The 19,582-nt window shown below is 40.7% G+C and overlaps 1 protein-coding gene across 1 annotated transcript in view; it reads right to left on the bottom strand.

Annotated features, from left to right (window-relative positions):
• WNT7A (Wnt family member 7A) overlaps positions 1–17,196 on the bottom strand; it is a 49,823-nt gene extending 32,627 nt beyond the window's left edge. Inside the window, exons 1-2 of the mRNA XM_073354859.1 lie at positions 16,904–17,196; positions 15,029–15,255 (exon numbers count right to left, since the gene is read on the bottom strand). Coding sequence (XP_073210960.1) covers positions 15,029–15,255; positions 16,904–16,974 — 298 coding nt within the window. The 5' untranslated portion in view covers positions 16,975–17,196. The remainder of the gene's footprint in view (positions 1–15,028; positions 15,256–16,903) is intronic.
• Between the last annotated feature and the right edge of the window lie 2,386 nt (positions 17,197–19,582).

Below are 19,582 nucleotides of genomic sequence, written 5' to 3'. Positions count from 1 at the left end.
TCAATTCATCAGAACTGTTTGTGGAAAATTGATAAAACTCCCAATTTGAAAAAAAAATTAGATTTTTTTTTTCCAAAATTATCAAACTTTCCCATTTTAAAGGAAAAATTTCAAATTTTTGTCACCACTGTAGTGGGTGACAAAATTCTTATTTGCTTCAATAGGATTAGAATCAGGCCTTTTATAAAGAGAGGATGGATAGGAAGATGTAATCCCCTTGTTAAACATCTGCCAACTCAGCCCTGTCATATTCCAAACAACTACTGGTGATAGCTTATGATTCATGGAACAAGCAAATTTCTGTTATTCATCAGACTTCATGAGAAACATCAGTTAAGGAAGGAAATATTACAGACACTTCATTCTCAGCAGCATCTCTCTTCACATATGTGATCTATATTTTTATGTTTGTCTCTAAGTGGTTCATTCTTTTAATGAAAAATATCTACTTTCTTACCTCATGGCAAGGAAGCATAATGGAGAGAAAAAAAAACAACAATCTATTAATAAGGAAACTTCTTTGCCAATTATCAGCATGAACAGTCTTTCCGCTGATGGTACTGTGTGCTATGTTTACAAATGAACTAGCAATCAAAGACTTTCCTAAAAGATTTCTTGATTTGTCCTTCGTAAAAGAAACAATTTATATCAATGTTGAATTGATGGGATATTTATGCCTCTGCAGACTCTGCCGATCTATTATTGTTGGACTACTGGTTTGTCATGAAAATTTAAAGGAGAAGGAGAAGTCTCCAGTAGCCTCCAGTTCAAGATCCTGGTCTACAACTCCAAAACACTGAGGGTACATCTACCCTGCAATAAAAAACCCGCAGCTCCAAGTGTCAGAACCCAGGTAAATTGACTCCAGGGCTCAGGCTGTAGGGCTAAAAATAGCAGTGTAGACATTCTGGCTAAGATTGGAGCCAAGGTTTGGAGACCCTCTCCCCACACGGGATCTCAGAGCCAGAGCTCCAGCCCGAGCCTGAACATTTACACTGCATTTTTAACCTCATGGCCTGATTCCCAGTCAGCTGACCCAGGCCAACCAAGGCCATCCCACAGGTCTTTAGTTGTCGTGTAGACATACCCTTGGTGAACTAGGCTCCCTAAGAGATTGCTTAGTTTGCTTAAGAGCCTTTGATGAGGGACTTTGTCAAAGGCTTTCTTAAAGTCCAAGTACACTATATCCATTGGAGCATCCTTGTCCTCATGTTTCTTTGACCCCCTCAAAGAATTCTAATAGATCAGTGAAGTATGATTTGTCTTCATAAAAGCCATCCTCTTCAGACAGTTATGGTAAACTGGGACATCCTACCTAGTTTACTAAGGAGGCTACTAAAGAGGTTGTGCTGCCAGGAAGGAGGCTGTCAAAGTTGGATGCACTGAGATCTCTAGGATTTCCTACAGTTTATGGGGCATCTCTATAGTAAATGGGCCTTAAAACCCTTTAAGGGATGACTTGGCAACTTTGTGGGGTGAGCCTTGCAGAGATACTAAGCAAAATTATTTCTCATTAGATTATTCTGTGGAAGGGAGTGGATTCTTTAGGTCTACATTTACATCTGTTCGTATTTTTGCTTTAGATGCACCATTTCTCATCTAACAAAGGTTGTTTTCAGGAATTGCTTTTCTTCACATAAGAAAAAGACATGGGCCTGACTCTAATCCTACTTAAACCACTGTAAATCAGAAGTAATGTCAAATTTTAAAAAAAAATCTCCTCTTTTGTGGAAAAACAGTTGTCAGCTCTTCAGTGCTGAAGGACAGGAGATTGCACTGTAAAGAAGGCAGGTATCCAAAGGAATTCACCACATGGGAAGACTCAAAGCCTCATACAGTATTCATAATGTATCACACACTTGTCTCATCTATTTCAGGCTGCTGTGTTTTGCATAGATGACTCATATGCTGAAGCAGTTACACTTGTTCTGTCCTTAGGAATATAAATGGTGTAGTGAGACATTCTGGCATTAGTATATGTAATTTTGTGTTTATCTAATTTTACTGCTTTTGTGCCAGTTCCATGATTGTGCTTTAAATACTCAAAAGGTGCAACAGGACTTTTACCTTTGTATTCAAGCAAGTAAGTTATAAAGTGCAAGATTTAACCTACTCTGTAATATGTGTTTTGCTCAGAACACTGCATATATTATACTTTTTAAAAAAAGAGAGTGAGAGAGATTAACTAAGGGAGGGGTGGGACATGTCTCTTTTTTTCTTTTACTGAATAAAGATTTTTTTTTAAGTTTTTGGTTTTGGCACACTCTGCATTTGGCCAGAAAACAGGTGCGCATTAAAACATCAAAAGCACTGTTGCAGTGTGTTCAATTTCTGGCCAGCTTCTGCCTCACACATCTTTATGTGCAGGTATATGTCACAGCAGGAGTAATCTATTAAGGAGGGGAAGGGATGAGGCTGGGCACAAGATGTCTTAAAATACACTAACTACACCCGCTTACAGTTAGTCTTCACCTTGAAATGTTGCTACAGCACCATGTAAGGACAACATGGGGAACAACCCACGGTGAGTTTTGAAAGAGCCAGAACTAAAGTGGAATAATTTCACTCTACTTCCTCCATCTGTCAGGAATGTATGTATATGCATCTCACAGCCAAATTAGCTCCCTTACCTTCACTTTCCTGCAAAGATTTAGCAGTGTAAAATTCGCGTTCTTATTGCTAGAAGTACCATTCTAAGGGCTCAGGCTTTAACCTCAAGCCAGTGCAGTTATTTTAGTAGTAGTAGAAGTATTTTTAAATCCAGAGCTACTGATGATTATAGCATCAAAAGTGCTTTATAGACGGGACCAGAAACACTTGTACAAGGAAAAGAGGTAAAGTGGCATAAAAAGATTGTTAGAGTCAAAGAAAAGCAAGGGCAAAGAAGCAAGTAATTATTCCTGCCAAGTTTTTATTGTGAGGGGATGACAAAGGGATGCTGTAAAGAAGGAAGGGAAAGATGAATAGGGCTCAGAGCAGTGGTTTCCACACTATTAACCATGGAGCCCTCTTTGGGGGATATCCAGAACACTCACAACACTTTCCCTGGGGGAAGGAGGGTGATTAGGAAAGCTTGTTTCAGTGATCCTCTCTCATCTGTAGAACCTGAAAGGTTGGAGAACCCCAAACAGCATTGCTTGGCACTCTGTAAATGCCTAAGAAAGTCAGACATGGGGTGTAAAAGCGAAAGAGCATGTCTTAAGGGGGAACTCTGAAGAGACAGAATATATTCATAGGAATGATCTGCCAGACTGGAAATATGTCACATGAACAATCCTCCAACCCAACAGCTAAAAACATCAGAAAGGGACCCAGAAATTAAAAAAAAAATATTTGCAAGGTGGTGACATCCATAGCAAATCTTAATAATCTTTACTTACAACTCCTCTTGGAGCTTCAATTTAATATAAATCTATACAATGAACAAACTAAGAGGGGATGAGTAGGATCCATGCAAACCACAATCCAGGAGGTTGGGTCAGTGAAGGAAATGTCATACATCCAAATTATGGTTCTTCCAGCCAATGGAGTGCTGGGGTGCAGAATGCCTGGGGCATCTGAGTGGGGGGTGGAATGAGGTGTGGTGCCTACATAAGCCTCCTAGGATTGCTGGGGGAGGGTGGAGAGTTCTCTACTCTTGTACAAAAGTTGTAGCTTGTACTGACTGGTACTCTAGCTAGAGTTAAACTCATTTTGACGTGCCCCCGTTAGGATATGCAGCACCCCTCTAGTAATGCTAGGCTACCCCTCAATCTTCCCCACGCTCTCCCAAGCAGCTGCATTATGTCTGCCTCTTGTTCCCATGAAGTGCCCATGAAGGGGAAGCCATATTTTGGCTTGTATTGCATAAATACTTATAAACAACTTGGCAAAATCCACTTAGGCTAAGAAGTCAATTGATGGACTGGTACACTGCCCTACTCTCCACTCTTTCTGCTTTGCAAAAGTTGCTGCAAAGCTAAAGACAGGGATGGGGGAGAAATTCAAGCATAGAGACAAAGTCACAGTGAGGAAATTGTCCTTAAGCCTCCTAACCAGCTAGTAACTTATTCCCTCCTTTTTGTCTATGGTGAGCAAGGCCTACAAAGGATAATAACTTTAGAACATCAGATTTTAGAAACCTTTAGAAAAATATCTATTTGTGCAAGTAAAGGTTGCACCTGTAATTACATGGGAGATGATCAAGCTGTTTCTGATCTTGGCTACATTACAGGTACAATCTTTACGTTAAGCTGAACTATACTTGAACAAGTGCTTCAGTGCTCTAGGAACACGGGTTTCTTCTTCAGTGTTGGACATGAATATCTTCTGCTTTTTCTACTTTCTTCTGGACTTAACCTATGCACTGGGCTATTGGAAGAAATTCTTGCTCTCCCACATGTCTTGCTCTACCAGTACCATAGTACTGTTTGCTTTGATGGAATATAGTTTGGTATTCATGGCTCTAAAAACCATTGAGACTTCACTATCACAGAGCAACTGGTAGTGCCTTATCTGTCTTCTGATTCACTGGAGTTCTGTCTTTGGACAATGGAATAGATCCTTCTCATTGTAACATGTGATAATTCCAAAGCTGTCTTCAGTCCTGTCACCAAGGACTGCACAGTAATACCAACCACAGGAGATGCTGAGAAAGCTCATTACATGTCATAAATAGAAGCACTGGGATTATCATGAATAAACTAAACCATAAATACCACCAGTTCCATACTGCTCACACTTTATGAATGGAAACTCCCTCTGTTGCTGAATATCAGATCAAGTATTTAGTAAGCTGTAAAACACGAAGAATTCTTTTGTTTGGGCAGTACAAATCCATAGATAGACAAGCAATACCAAGATATCAGTGCATGGTCAAATATGAAGTGCTTTTTGGTGAAGAGATCACTTGTTCTGATGATTATTAAATACATAGAAATAAAGGGTATGAAATATGCCATAAACAGTAGGTAAAAAATACTTAAGGAGTGGTGTTACGTCTTTTAGCTGCCAAGACACAAATTCATGCTTTCAGGTTCTTGTGTTTTTCTTGCAACATCTAAAGCAAAGTTATATTCTATGAAAAGAACAATATCCTGACCTTTCAGGGGATGGGCTTGGTGATCTACTAGTTCTCTTCTATCTCGAACTTCTGTGAGTTTAGCATCAGTTACACCATCAGCTGCTTCAGGGGGAAACTTTGAACTCAGATTTAGCAAATACTTGAATGAGGGAATAATGTTTTGACCCTTTTAGTTTTTAAATGTGTTTATTTGTACTTAAAAGTGTATGTATGACAGTTGCTTCTTGCACAGAACAGCTACTGAAGTCAAGAAGAGAGTGCAGCATAAACTTAACACTTGTTAAGTTGGCCACAGTGTGGCTCTTCTAACATTTAATGTAACTATAGGAAATGTGTACTGTACACTACAGCCCTAATCTTACAAACCTGCACATCCATCACTTTACCTCCATGAATAAAGTGTTGACAGGACTGGGATCTGGCAAGTCAGTGCGGGATCTGTTTGTGTACTTGAGGCAAACATAGATCCATATTCTGTTACTTGATTTGGGATTGCCAGTCTTTTCCCCCCTGCCCCAAACATTTCTGTTCTTCTTTAAAAGAGAGTTCTTCATTTGTAATTAATTTAAATTAAACCCTTTTGTAAAATGTATGTGTATCAGTGCCGTAATAATCAGGGTATGTTTGGCATTACATAGGAAATTAGGATCTAATCCTGTAAGGTGCTGAGTGCCCTCCACTCCCAAAGAAGTCAGTGAGAGCTGGTGGTGTTGAGCAGCTCAACTCTAAGATTCTAAGTATATTTTTAAAAAGTGTTGTTCCCCCCATATCAGCCCAACCATAAATTGACTAATCTGGGAAATAAAAAAGACAAATTTGTATTTATCTCACTGGAAAACATACGTTGTATTTTCTGCTATTTAAAGCCAAGGGGTCAGGGAGGGAGTTATCTGCAGTGACATGAACTGAAATATATGTTGATTGTGAAAATAGAAAGATGGAAAATACAGCGTACCTTGCCAATTATGTGCCATGACTAACATTACTTCACATCTCTATAGAGATCATAATTCATAGCTAGTAAAATGGAGAGCAGAACTCATCCTCTGACTACTTATCTCGGTCTGCCTTTTTGAGAGCAAGAGAGCGCGCACGGGCTTGATTCTTAAAGTAGCATGTGTAATTAATTTTAAAAGGCAGCTTTAAAAATTAAAGTATGACCATTTTTCCAGTTAAGGGCCTAAACCTGGGTGCTGAGAGCTCCCAGTAATTCTGCTGACTTGAAATGAAGTTGAGGATGCCAAATTAAAAATTCTTAGCTCACCAGTTTAAAGAAATAGGGTGAATTGTATTTAAAAAGGTAAGCAGGAAATATTTCCCATCTTCAGAGGCTTTAGTTATTGCCCATTTATCAGTCTACATTTTATGATGTTTCATCAACACAGATTAATAATATGAAATTCTGAAATGGGATACAAACAGGTATATTCCATTTCAAAAGCAAATTCTATTTTAAGTGTATAAAATAGTTACTCAAGGCACAGATATTGTAAAATCAGACCTATCATTCGGTATTTCAGAAGATATGGATCGTCCCTTTTATATATCTTCACTTCTTATACGACACTGTGTCAAAATGTGTTTTATGTAGTTATATTTTCTTTCAGAAAAACCCTATATAGTGACCCTGCAATAGGCATTTAGTTATTCTACGTTCTAATGTAATGTAATCTTTTTGTTTCTCTAAAACATGTACTCACAAGATACATTTGAAGGCAGGTATGAGAGCCTTCTGATGTGAATTCCAACTAATGTGACCTTGGGGCAATGTTTTTATCTTACTGTGATAGTCACAGCCTAGAAAGATTGACTCTTTGGCATAAAGCAACATGCTGGTTTTTAGATATATTATGCCAGATTTTCAGCCTCACCTCTGTTTTTGCAGGAACAGTTTTTTGTCTGGTGAATAACTAAGCCTGCATTACTGCATATGCAAATCTTTAATCAATTACTGGTTGCATTTGGAAAAAGTAAGGTCTGTATTGTATTAATGGCACAATACCAAACAGAAACCTTTTGCTAAGATGGCAGCTTTGCCTGTTTGTTTCCTTGGGCAAATATCTTCTCTCTGACTATAAAAACTAATTTAATTTTAACCTACTTTCCTTCTGCAAATCATTTTATTGTGATCTCCTAGGCCTAATATTTGCTCTTTGGAATTCAAAAAATCAAAAATTTTAAAGCCTGTCCCATGAAATTACCCTGGAATTGAATACCAAAAAATGTTGGTCCAAAGACGTGATAGAAAAATAATTCTGATGAAATGATATAATTGAAAATGCATTTCTAATCTGAAAAGTGACTAAAGATGGTAATTTTTTTTACTGGACAGATGTGTGTTTACTGCAAGTCAGATCTGTACACATTAGTGACAAAATAAGTGTTACTACGTTTTTCTCCTGCTACCTCAGGTATGGGAAAATGAGCTGAATTCTTTTCACTTTTGTGCATCTACAAAACAATTGTTTAATAAATTCCAATTACAAGGCTAGCTAGTTACACTGCAAGCCCATGGAAGATAAGAGGGTTACACTGGTATTACAGAGGGCATAATTTGGCCTTCAGAATATTTGTCATTCATGGGGAAGTGTGAGAATGGAAGACTCCACTTTCACTCAGACCACTCCAAGAAGTTTCTCTCCCATTACTATCATGAGACTATGTGGAATGTAAATCACTCAGTGAACAAGAGTTAAGGATGTTGCTGGAAGAGAAGCATGGTCTGTTGGTCTGAGAATGTAAGTAGGTAGGAGCTAATAACTCCTAACACCTTGTCCCCTCTATGAACCTGCATAGATCACTTAACTTCTTTGACTGAGATTCTCCCTAAGTTAAAAGTATTGCACAAAGTGCAAATCAGTGCTGAATTTGGCCGATTGTAATGCACATGGGCCAGATTCTGTTCACGTCATTCACATGGGTAGTCCCTTTGACTTCAGTTGCACTACTCACATGAGTAGTATGTGCAGGATAAAGGTCTGTGGAACGTAACTTTCCACATTATAGTGAGCCTCCCTCCCCCCACCCCACGCCCACACACACTGAGGCTGCACATACATTCCCCAAAATGTGTCCTCATTTGTTGAGCTCTGCCAGTGGTACCAATGTTGTCAGCTGCAGCGTAAGCAGGACTCAGCTATTTATCAGTCTCTTCTAATCATCCCTGCCTACTAAAGCTGCACTATTGACTGTACCAGCAATCAATCCAAGGTCCCATTTTTGCTAGCATAGGCAAGGCCAAGAGGATTGTCCATCACGATGGAAGTTATGAACACAATGAGTTAATTTAACAATGTTTGGCAGATGTGTCACTCAGGATATTCTTGCTTTTGTTGTATAATGTACGTCTTCATTATTTTTAGGTTTTTTAACATTCAAATTTGCAGTGAGATCCTTTTGTCTAAAGTTGACTTTTTTAGTCTCAGGCACATGCATGGCAATGTCTCATGTGTTTTCTGTGTAATCGGATCATCGTGTCCTCTCTCCAAAGGTTGTGTTCAATGTTTTTCACAGGCAATGTCTCAGTGAGGGGAGTCTCCACAGACTTGCCTTGAAATTACTTTTAGTTTTGCTGTGTCACGTTATGGCAGAGTCATAGGGTCTTAATAGACTTGTGTTGAAGTTCTTCCTGTTTAATGTCTGTCACAGGATCTTCAAAGACCTTCACTGAAGTTGGTTTTAGTTTTGCCAGGTTTCTATTGACTTGCATTGAATTTGCTTTCAACTTTGTCTTGTCACATTGCAAAGGCACAACTGTATCATAGTGTCATTAAGGTAATCAGAAACAGAAACATCTTTTTCCTTGTGTCTTGCATCATCACATCAGCTTGATACTCTCGTATTCTGGGTGCAGTTAATCGCCACAGGAACTAGGAGTCAGGACTCAGTTGTTTGAGAGATTAACACTCTGTTCGTGTCCTGTCATAGCTATGGCAATTAGCAGGTTCACGTTTGCTCTGTGCATGGTATTACATCCTCTGGGTTGGTCTGCTGAGTATTCAGTGGAAACCCCTCAGGGTTTAATTTGCTCTTTCAGAGTTCCATGAAAGCCCAAACTGGAGCTTCATGTTGTTGCAAAAGACGCATCTGCATGGTCAGGCCTTTGGATCCTCTCTGACACTTCATTTGAATAGATGTGAGCAGAATCCTTGGGCTGTCTTACTCTGAAGACTTTATGGCTTTGGTGATGGAAAGTCCCAAAATGCTGAAGTGTGGACATCGTTATGCATTTGTTAATTTAAAAAACACTCATAAGTGAATCACCACATCACCTGCACTGTTATTGACATTATCATTACCAATTGTTATGACCAGATATCCATATTCAAATATCAGTAAAGTCTTGCTCTTGAAGGACAAACTACTGTATACTGTATAACACTAGAAATGAAATATATGCAGGAAATGGGATGAAGACTCACTGTGAATATATTTGGGAACCCAGTACCTGAACAGAAATATGCCATGTTGATAGTGAATAAATTTAAGTGGTCACTAGCTATAATCCTTTGTCCAAAACTATCTTTGAAAAACAGATTAGCAAAGTTATATGTGACTTCTCAAAAAAAGTTTACAAATAATAATATCTAGCTCTTATGTGGTGCTTTTCATTCATAGACCTCAATGATCTTAACAAAGGAGGTCAAAATCTTTATCCATATTTTACAGATGGATAAAGTGAATCAGAGAGAAGGGGACATGACTTGCCCAGTGTTACCCATCAGATCAATGGCAGAGTTAGGATTAGAACCCAGATCTCCTGAGTCACAGTCCAGAATCAACAAAAGAAAGAAAATTAAACTTGTATCAGTTTGGTTACACTTGCACAATATCAGAATTCAGACTACCAAGTAAAGACAAAAGTAATAAAATAATGATATCCCAGGATTCAGATTGATAATAAAACTGTATCTGATGTCATAGAAAGATAGGGCTGGAGGCGACCCCAAAAGATCATCTACTCCATCCCCATGCACTGAAGCAGTATCAAATATACTTAGACCATGTCTGACAGGTGTTTGTCTATTCTGTTCTTAATGGGGATTCCACAACTTCCCTTGATAGCCCATTCTAGTACTTAACAGTATTTATAGTTAGGAAGTTTTTTCCTAATCTCTAACCTAAATCTCCCTTGCTGCAGTTTAAGATGATTATTTCTTGTCCCACCTATACACATAGAGGGCAGTTGATTACATCCTCTTTATAATAGCCCTTAATATATTTGAAGACCTCAAAAGGTCCCCCCTCTCTCTCTTCTTTTCTCAAGATTAAACATATCCAGTTTTTTTAAGCTTTCCTTATAGGTAAGGTTTTCTAAACCTTTTATCACTTTCGTTGCTCTCCTCTGGACTGTTCCCAATTTGTCCACATCTTTCTTAAAGCTTGGTACCCAAAACCGAACATAATAATCCATTCGAACCTTACCAGCACTGAGTAGAGTGGAACAATTACCTTCCATGTCTTACTCCTCTTAATACACTCTAGCATGATATTAGCCTTTTTCACCACTGCATCACATTGTTGACTCTCATCCACTATAACCCCCAGATCCTTCTCAGCAGTACTACTGACTAGCCAGTCATACACACTTTGTATTTGTGCATTTAATTTTTCCTTCCTAAGTGCAGTACTTTGCACTTGTCTTTACTGAAGTTCATCTTGTTGATTTCAGACCAATTTGTCAAGGTCATTTTGAATTCTAATCCTTTCCTCCAAAGTGATTGCAATTCCTCCCTGCATGGTGTCATCCACAAATGTTATAAGCATACTCTCCACCTCATTTATTCAAGTCATTAATGAAAATATTGAATAGTAACCATTGATGACTACTTGAGTATGGTCTTTCAACCAGTTGTTCACCCACCGTATAGTATTTTCATCTAGATGACATTTCCCTAATTTTCTTGTGAATATTGTGTGATAATATGTCAAACGCCTTACTAAAATCAAGATATATCACTGCTTCCCCACATTAGTTAGGCCAGTAACCCTGTCAAAGAAGGAACTTAGGTTGGTTTATTATTATTTGTTCTTGACAAATCCATGTTGGCTATCGCCCTATTATCCTCTAGATGCACAGTAATTGATTGTTCAATAATTTGTTCCAGTATCTTTCCAGATATTGAAGTTAGGGTGACGAGATCTATAGTTCCTGAGGTCTTCTTTGTTTCCCTTTTTTAAAGATAGGTACTAAGTATAGAACAGTCTAGTATGCATGACTATGCAGTTGTCAAGGTAACCTATTATCATAGATTTACACACACAACTCCAGTTAGCATAGGAGTTGTATGGCTGAATCGGCACAGACTGATAGAATTTCTTTTGGGGTACTTTGTATAGTATTAGTACACATATACGCCCATGTTGTAATCACTGAATGATGCATTTCAACAAGTTACATTACAGTCTTTTTGAATTTGCATCCTAATCTTAGTACAGGCACCACAATGCCACTTTAAAGTCACATGGCACTCAACTAATAGAGAAGGCAGAATGATGTCATGCGGTCAAATGATTTTATTGCAAATTGCAGTTGTGGGATCCTGCCTACTTCCAAGATAACAATCTTAAAGATTCAACCATACTGAGAAACATCATCAGTGTTCACATGTTAACTAATATTTTAGTACCTTTTACACTTGTAGCATTCTAATGGCAATCTGGAGTAATCGTGTGAAAGGAATAAGAAAGTAGAGATCTACAGCTACTACTCATATAGAAAAATATAGTAATGAAAAATATTTTGAAGATTAATATTCAATTGCATTGTAATTAGTGCATTGGTTACCATATGGGAGATATTTTAGGTTTAACACTTCATATTGCATGTGTCATTCCTGTCCCCACTGCCAGTATTTATGATAACAAATCTGAGACTTTCTCTTTTATCTTATCTTAGTTGTGGGCATTAAATCTGGCCTTTGTATTTACTAGGTATAGGATTTGCCCTTCTTAACACAGTGAAATATTAGCTTAGATTATTGTAAATTGTAGTTCCTACTGGTTCTTTACAGGGCTTCGGGAGATGGAAAGAACAGTTGATAAAGGGGAATGGAAAACAGTGAGCAGCTTAGAGAATCCTAGGAACTGAATGATTTTTTCCCCATCTTCTTATAAAATGATATTGTCTGAATCAAATGTGCAAGGGTTTCCACACATGCTGTTACAGACAAGAAACAGAGAAGAACACAAATGGTTACACTAATGTTATTTGCAAAAAGAAAAGGAGTACTTGTGGCACCTTAGAGACTAACCAATTTATTTGAGCATAAGCTTTCGTGATGCTCAAATAAATTGGTTAGTCTCTAAGGTGCCACAAGTACTCCTTTTCTTTTTGCAAATACAGACTAACACGGCTGTTACTCTGAAACCTGTCACTAATGTTATTAATATTTAGTGGCACCCAATAGACCCACTATTTTTCAGTGAGTTAACTCAGCCATAACAGTTTGTACTGAAATCAGACTTGCCATTAAAGATCCCAAGGGTATACTCCTGAGCTCCAAAAAAGCTGCTTTTTTGCATGGGATTGATTGTCTTTCTTACGCACTTTGCGAGCAAGATGCATATAGTGTATTTTGAAATGCAAGTGTAAACATTGTTTAAATCTGAACATAAAACTTATGCATTTTAAGTGAGTTTTGTTCATTATGGTCCACGTTCAATCCTGGTATAAGTTCTGATGGAGCTACACCAGGGATGACTTTGGCCTGATATGTTTGAATACACCTATCTATGTAAACATTATAATGGGTAATTAGATATGAGGTAACACTTCAAAGATGGATCAAATCCACTTCCTTTAATATTGACTTTCTTTAAAAGTACCTAAATATAGCCTACCAGCTAAATCAATTTTGAAAAAAACTGACAGTGTTACCCAACATATCACAATAACTCTGCATGTTTGTTGCTCTTGGGCACACACATTTTCTTTTTACAGATATATATGTAACTGTTGGATTAGAGTGGTCCAATCCTACCAGCCTTCCAAGCAGACCTATGGTTGAGATCAGTCAGACACGTGCCTGCATAAATCAGTGGCCAGAATGAGCCAACTCTATTGAAGCAGTTACAGTTTTCCAGTGTAACGGACACAATTTGAGAAGTATTCACTAATGTTGTATGCCCCAGTCTTTGGGTGACCAATCTGAGACATAGTGCCGGATTTCAGAGGTGTTGAGAGCCCAATGGCCTTCAATAAAAAATCTTCAGACTTTTCCCTGTTTTTGTTCTTGCATAAAACCATGAGCACTGGAAATCACACACACCTACATTTGAGTAATACTAAAACATGTACTTAAACCTGCCTAAGTGAGGAACTTCAGCTATATAGATGCCAATGCTGCATTCTTTGTGTACCAATCCCAATGACTTTGATAGGTATCTTGGGTGCACAAGGAATGCCATACCGGTATTATAGTTAGGCCATATCCTGCCCTGGTCCACCTGCCCTGGCTGGATTAAGACAAAGTGGGGCCTGAATCCAATCCAACCAAAGGGCTTCACAATGAACCAAAGGCCCTGCACAACAAATCAAAGAGCCCAATACTCCTGGTGTAAAAGTGCCCCTGGCACTCTTGGCTCCTTGCCTTGCCAATGCTACATCTTGCTTCCCAAGTCCCACAGAATACTTTAGCTCTCTATTATGACAGCGTTCCCTCCTGAATCTAAACTCGTTGGGTCCCTGGGCACTGTCACAGTCCAAGGCATAGAACCCCAGATCTGTGGATTCTACTGTCGAACATGGAACTCATAATGGTATCAGTGACCATTTTAAATTGGGAATTGAAAGGTGACTATGGCCCTTAAGGCTGAAATTTTATCCTTAACTCTTCTCACTGTTCCCAAGTATGACATGATCAACAAACACAAAGAAGCCCTCAGGTGCCATAAGTTCTACAATACTAGGTCTGAAGACAGTGTTTCCCCCTTCCTTAGAAATTTCCTCACATCTAAATTTGTATTTTTATTGATGCTATTTGAGTGCAATTTTAAAATGTAGCTTCAGCTGTTAGTACAAAAAAAACCCAACATGTATGACTGAGAGAGATGAGCCCAAATTGGAAAATCAGATTAGAACCCCTTTGACTGTGGATGTGGTTCAGACTTGAATGCCCAGATATTAACTGCATCTAAGGTCTGGGTTGGGTTGAATTCTAAACTGGCAGGTGTGTGTTTTCTGATTCTGTTTTCGAAGGAAGCAATCTCTCACCAAATAAACAGTCAGCTTTCTTGAGCTTACTGGTCTAAATAAAAAGAAAAGGAGTATTGTGGCACCTTAGAGACTAACAAATTTATTTGAGCATAAGCTTTCGTGAGCTACAGCTCACTTCATCCGATGTAGCTCACCAAAGCTTATGCTCAAATAAATTTGTTAGTCGCTAAGGTGCCACAAGTACTCCTTTTCTTTTTGCGAATACAGATTAACACGGCTGCTACTCTGAAAACTGGTCTAAATAGTCCACCCTTTGGGGCTGATCTCTAAAGAGAATGGCTCATGAGCTTTGTGTGTAGAGTCCAAAACCTAGCTTCTCTTCAATACCCTGTCTCCCAACAAAACCCCTAACCAGATCCAAATCTCCAAGTCCTGTTGTGTGTTGTACATACATGAAAAAAGGCACAGGGCACAGGCTTTACAAGTATAGGACTGTGGGATATTTAGAGGAAGATGGCTTATTTGTTATATAAGTGCTTTTTTAGAGTATTTGGGAGGGTTTCACTAGATATCCTATAGGGAAAATTCACAGATATCTATTTTGGTAATCCTAGAGAAGGGGGCAGGTGAAAATACACTAAAGGGACTGATCCTGCACTGGCTGGCACAGACTGGGTGCCCTGGCAGGTCTTTCCCAGCCCTAGCATGTATGATTCTGTGACATTTTGATGTGTACCAAACCCTTTTTGCTAACCTTTTGGTGGACTTCAGGTCCAAACCTTGCAATAACCAGTAAAGAGGTAACATACCCACTTTCAGCTCTTTTCCGAAGACCGTCCTTTCCCCCAAGGCAGAGCAATTCCAGCGTCCATTTCGGAATTGAAATTGACATTCGTTGATTCCCATTTGAGACCCTTCTCCGATCACTATGATAGCATCGGGTCTGCTCTGACAGATTGCCCTCTGTCTAGGAGCTAAACCCGGGATCTTGTTACAGATGATGCTGGCCCCCAGAGCCACCACAGAGGAAAAACCCCTGGAATGAGAGAAGAAGGGGGAAAGACTCAGAACAAATAAAATTAGTAGCGCAGCTTTCAGAGCCAATCGATTCCTGAGGCGGCAGCCTTCTTACAGGCGCTTTCAGAGGGAGGCATCTTCTCACTTCAAAGCATGTTCTCTGCCTTGAAAGCGCTTTCAACCTAGGATTTCCACATTCACGCGAAAAGAAAAGGAGCACTTGTGGCACCTAAGAGACGAACAACTAACACGGCTGCTACTCTGAAACCTGTCACATTCACGCTGTGACGGTACCTTTAGTGACCTCTCCCCGGAGCAAGCGGTTTTCAGGCCGCTTTGTGTCAGTCAATAGACTGGTGTAAAGGAGATAAAGGGGCTGACCCCCAGCGGAGGACAGAGAAAGCCCCATCCTCTGTAACCCTGCTGGGGTATTCACGAGGCACCGTGCGTTTAAAGCCCTCCCCCGGCTGTTGGCTCATGCCACTGATAGATTACGGCACATACTCCAGCAAAACCAAACCATCATTTTACTCAACCAGCCCCTGGCCAAGACCACCCCAACTTTCTGCTGGGCTTGTTGCCCTCCCCAGACCGTCCCTTGCGGAGCCTGGGGATAAGACTAGAATAATGACGTTTAAAGGAAAGAGTGGATCAATTTCACGGACATCAGAGCCTCGCCCTCCCCTCCCCCCCCCCATCATTTTTTTTTCGGTCTATAATTAAAAGAGAGATAAAGAGCGCGTGGGCTTTTGCCATAACGTGACCCAACTTCCTGATTCATAAATTAGAGCGCATGCAACTCTAGCGCCCAGAACAGGCACACGCTCCAAGGGCTGGGGGGTTATCATTATTATCATCGTCATTGTTTTATTAAGCTATTAAATTAGTGCAGTTAGGAAAAATAAAGCGGCCCCTCCCCTCCGATCCTGGGCTGCCGCCCCACTCCCCGCCCTTGCAGAATAACGCCTCTGACTTGGGTGAGGTGTAATGCTAAAAGGTGCTGCTGATCTACAAGTGAGCGGAGCGGGTCTGGCTCCGGATAGCCGGAGCGCTGGCGCGTATTTTATTTCCCGTTGCTTTTAATAAATAAAAGCGCCCACTTTGACCAGTCCAGCAGCTAATGGCAGGGTGACCCATGGCGGCCCTGCGAGATCGCTGTTGCGCGCCCAGGGGACAGGCGCAGGTCCTTATCCCCCCTCAGCAACAGTCCATCAAGTAGTTTGCACCTGGGAAGAGAGGAGATGGTTTCCCCGGAGGTCCCGGGGGAGGAAAGGGTAGGGAGCCGGCGGCCACTCTCGCCGGTGCTCGCTCTCCTGAACGGCTGACAAATGTCCTTTCAGATCCCATTGAAGCGATACTCGCCATGCATGTGAAAGCAGAGTTTGGTTTGATTTCAGGGGATACGGTAGGTACAGAAAGAGCATAAAAATAACCCCAGCACATTGCCATTCCAGTCATGCTTCCGGCACATCACCAATGACTTTCACATTCCCCAGCTCTACACGACACACCAAGAATTCACTGAAAGGCAATAGCATTTCTGCTCTGTCTTTAATAAAAAATAACAACAGTCTTCCAAACTTTCCCAGATAAATATTAACAGGTCTGGACAGGATAGGCAGAGAGAAATCGTTTGTGTGTGGGGTTTTTTTTTTTAAGTTACTTACCCAATTTTGATATATACAATCCCTAGGCTCAGAAAGATATGGAAAATCCAACGCCTTGTTTTCCTGTTCATATTCCTTGTTTGCTGTTTTTCAGATCACCATGCAAAAGGATGCCTCTAATGCTATTCGTGCTGGTTAATTTCTCGTTGCCTCAGACAGTGCAGCTCCGGGTCAAGGTAGTGCAGACAAAACAGACAAACCCTCTTGTGATCTGAACAGGCGGTGTGTGTTTGTAAATCCCAAGAGACAAACACCATATCCCTCAGCTGGGTCTCTCTCTCTCTCTCTCTCTCTCTCTCACTCACCCACCCTGTGTCTGTCTGTCTCTCTCTCTCTCTCTCTCTTTTTCTTTTTATTCCGGATTTGTATGCCTGTCACACGTAATACTTTAGTGCTGGGAATGTATAGGCTGCAGTGATCGCTCTCTGCACGCAGCAGCTCTGGATCTCTCCTCAGGTTCAATGTTACTATCTATCTCTTCTTTTTCCCCCTCTCTTCTTCAGCTACTTGGGCGTGTTCTCCAAAGGAGGGAGTTGTCCAGCCGGGAGGTGGGGGAGTGAGGGGGGAGAAGGGAATAAGAAAGCGCAAACAGACCACCTGCTTGTAAAGAAGCACCACCGATTCTCCTAAGCGGAAGGTGGGTTTCTGCAGTCCTTCCTTAAGTCAAGGATCAGGGAAAGGAGCATAGACTCTACTGAATGACAGTCCCAACTAGAAGGAGTGTAACAGGTTAATTTCCTTATGAGACACTGCAGTAAATACGCTTGTGAAGCTATGCAGAACCCCCCAAAGGTGTGCAAACCTCCTAACACTTTAGTATGCTAGGCTACACCGATCTGCATTGCTTTAATCTTTCGCTAGGATGATCCGTTTTCCCTTCTCCTTTCTCTTCATCGTTTAGGGTTTTCCAAGCTTTCTTTCCCTCCCACCACCCCACCATCCCCCCGCCGTACTCTCGCCTCGTTGATGTGTGGTTTTGTTCCCTGTCAGGGAGGGAAGGGGGATCTGAAGTTTTATGTGGGGATAGTTTTCCTGTTTTGCTCTGTGGGGTGAACATACCGGCTGGTTTTATGTGTTTGCCACCAGCCCAAATGCTCCTCCCCTCTTTCTGCCTACCCACTTCTTAATTTTTTCATCTCACTTCCCTGCACCCCCGTCCCCCTCACCGCCCCCCCGATTTCCGAGTCAGGATTAACAAATGATCACTGAGATAAACCCTCTCCCAGCAGCAGCGTCCCTGTCAGCCAGGGGCATGGCAGAGGCTGCTTGAGAAAGAGAACTCTTTCTGTGTTCAGCACCACTGAGCGAAGTCCTCAGCCCAGGACAATTTAGATCGTATCTACTTGTATTAAAGGAAGGCTAGACTACCAGACAACAGCCCAGAGAGAAAAAGCTCATTGTTGCCTAAAGACTTCGTCGGTTGCCCTTTCCACTTATTTTTTGATTGATGTATTTAATGACAAAGATGGGGGCATTTAGCTGCTCGCCAGGTGGCAGTCAAGTGTCCTGCTAGGGGCTCTTTGTGTCAAAGCCGAAAGGATGGTTTCGGATCAGGTATCACTGGGCATTAGCCTACTAGCTGTCCCCCATCAGGAGAAAGTGTATAGCAAGGAGCTACTGGACATCATCATCAGTACAATGCTTTTAAGAGAAAGCAATTCTATACAAACCGGCTGAAGCATTTACCTAGTCTGCTTGCCCTTCACTTTCTTAACCTTGTTTGTTGCCTGGTTGCTAGCGAACCTCACTGGTTTTGCAGCATATGTGCCTATTCCTCATAGCTGTAGTTCTTGATTACCTTCTTACAGTTGTTTGTCAGGTTTGGGGGTGGAGGCTGATTTTGCTGCTTAAAACACCGTGAGCAGGAGCCTTTAACAATGCTCACTTGTTGGAGAGGGTTTTGTGCGGTCATGGGGTTGTGGGAATTAACGCGGATACGGTGACTATATTTTTATCTGCTTAAAATATAGCAGACAGGGAGGGTTACCTAAATGATAACAGGGGTGTGGTGCTGGAATTGTTCTGCTCATAGTATTTTTCTGAAAACCAAAAACAATGACAGGGCTTCATGATTTGTACTAGAAAGTTGATTTGAAATAACTGAGTAAGTTTGAAAAGCTAGGAATAGGAAAGCAATGTACAAACGTTCTATTAATTGACTGGTTAGTGGCTGGGCACTGGTACTCAAGGCAATATGAGCTGTTAAAAAATCCACACTTAAATCCTGAAGTGTTTGCTTATGGAACTGGGTGGCTCTACCCCACGAAGATCCCCCAGATAGGTGTGAGATTGTAACCCTTTGGCGTTAACACAAAAACAAATCACCATTATTCTGAGCTATGTTCACAATCATTTGTGTGTATACATGTGTACTGTGAGGGTGGTTCTTCTTTCTGTGTGTTTTGATGTAACAAAAGTTTCATTTTTATATCAAGTTTCTTTGGCAACTGTTCCCTTAGGCATATATTTAGCCTGGTTCAGACTGCATGAGGTGGATGATCAGCTCTGCACCTTGTGATCAAAACAAAATAAAATGTGAGGGGGAAACCACATGTGCAAACTTTACACACACACCGGGGGGACGGGGGGGGGACGACTATTTGAAGCACAGATGAACCACAGATTTGTTCTGATAATACCTAGAGAGGAGACAAGGTAAGTTTTCTTTGTAAATGCACC

The sequence above is a fragment of the Lepidochelys kempii genome, chromosome 7, assembly GCF_965140265.1.
Source record: "Lepidochelys kempii isolate rLepKem1 chromosome 7, rLepKem1.hap2, whole genome shotgun sequence".
NCBI classification, from domain to species: Eukaryota; Metazoa; Chordata; order Testudines; family Cheloniidae; genus Lepidochelys; species Lepidochelys kempii.
The sequence above is the reverse complement of the archived record's forward strand: the minus strand, read 5'-3'. Positions and strand labels throughout refer to the sequence as shown.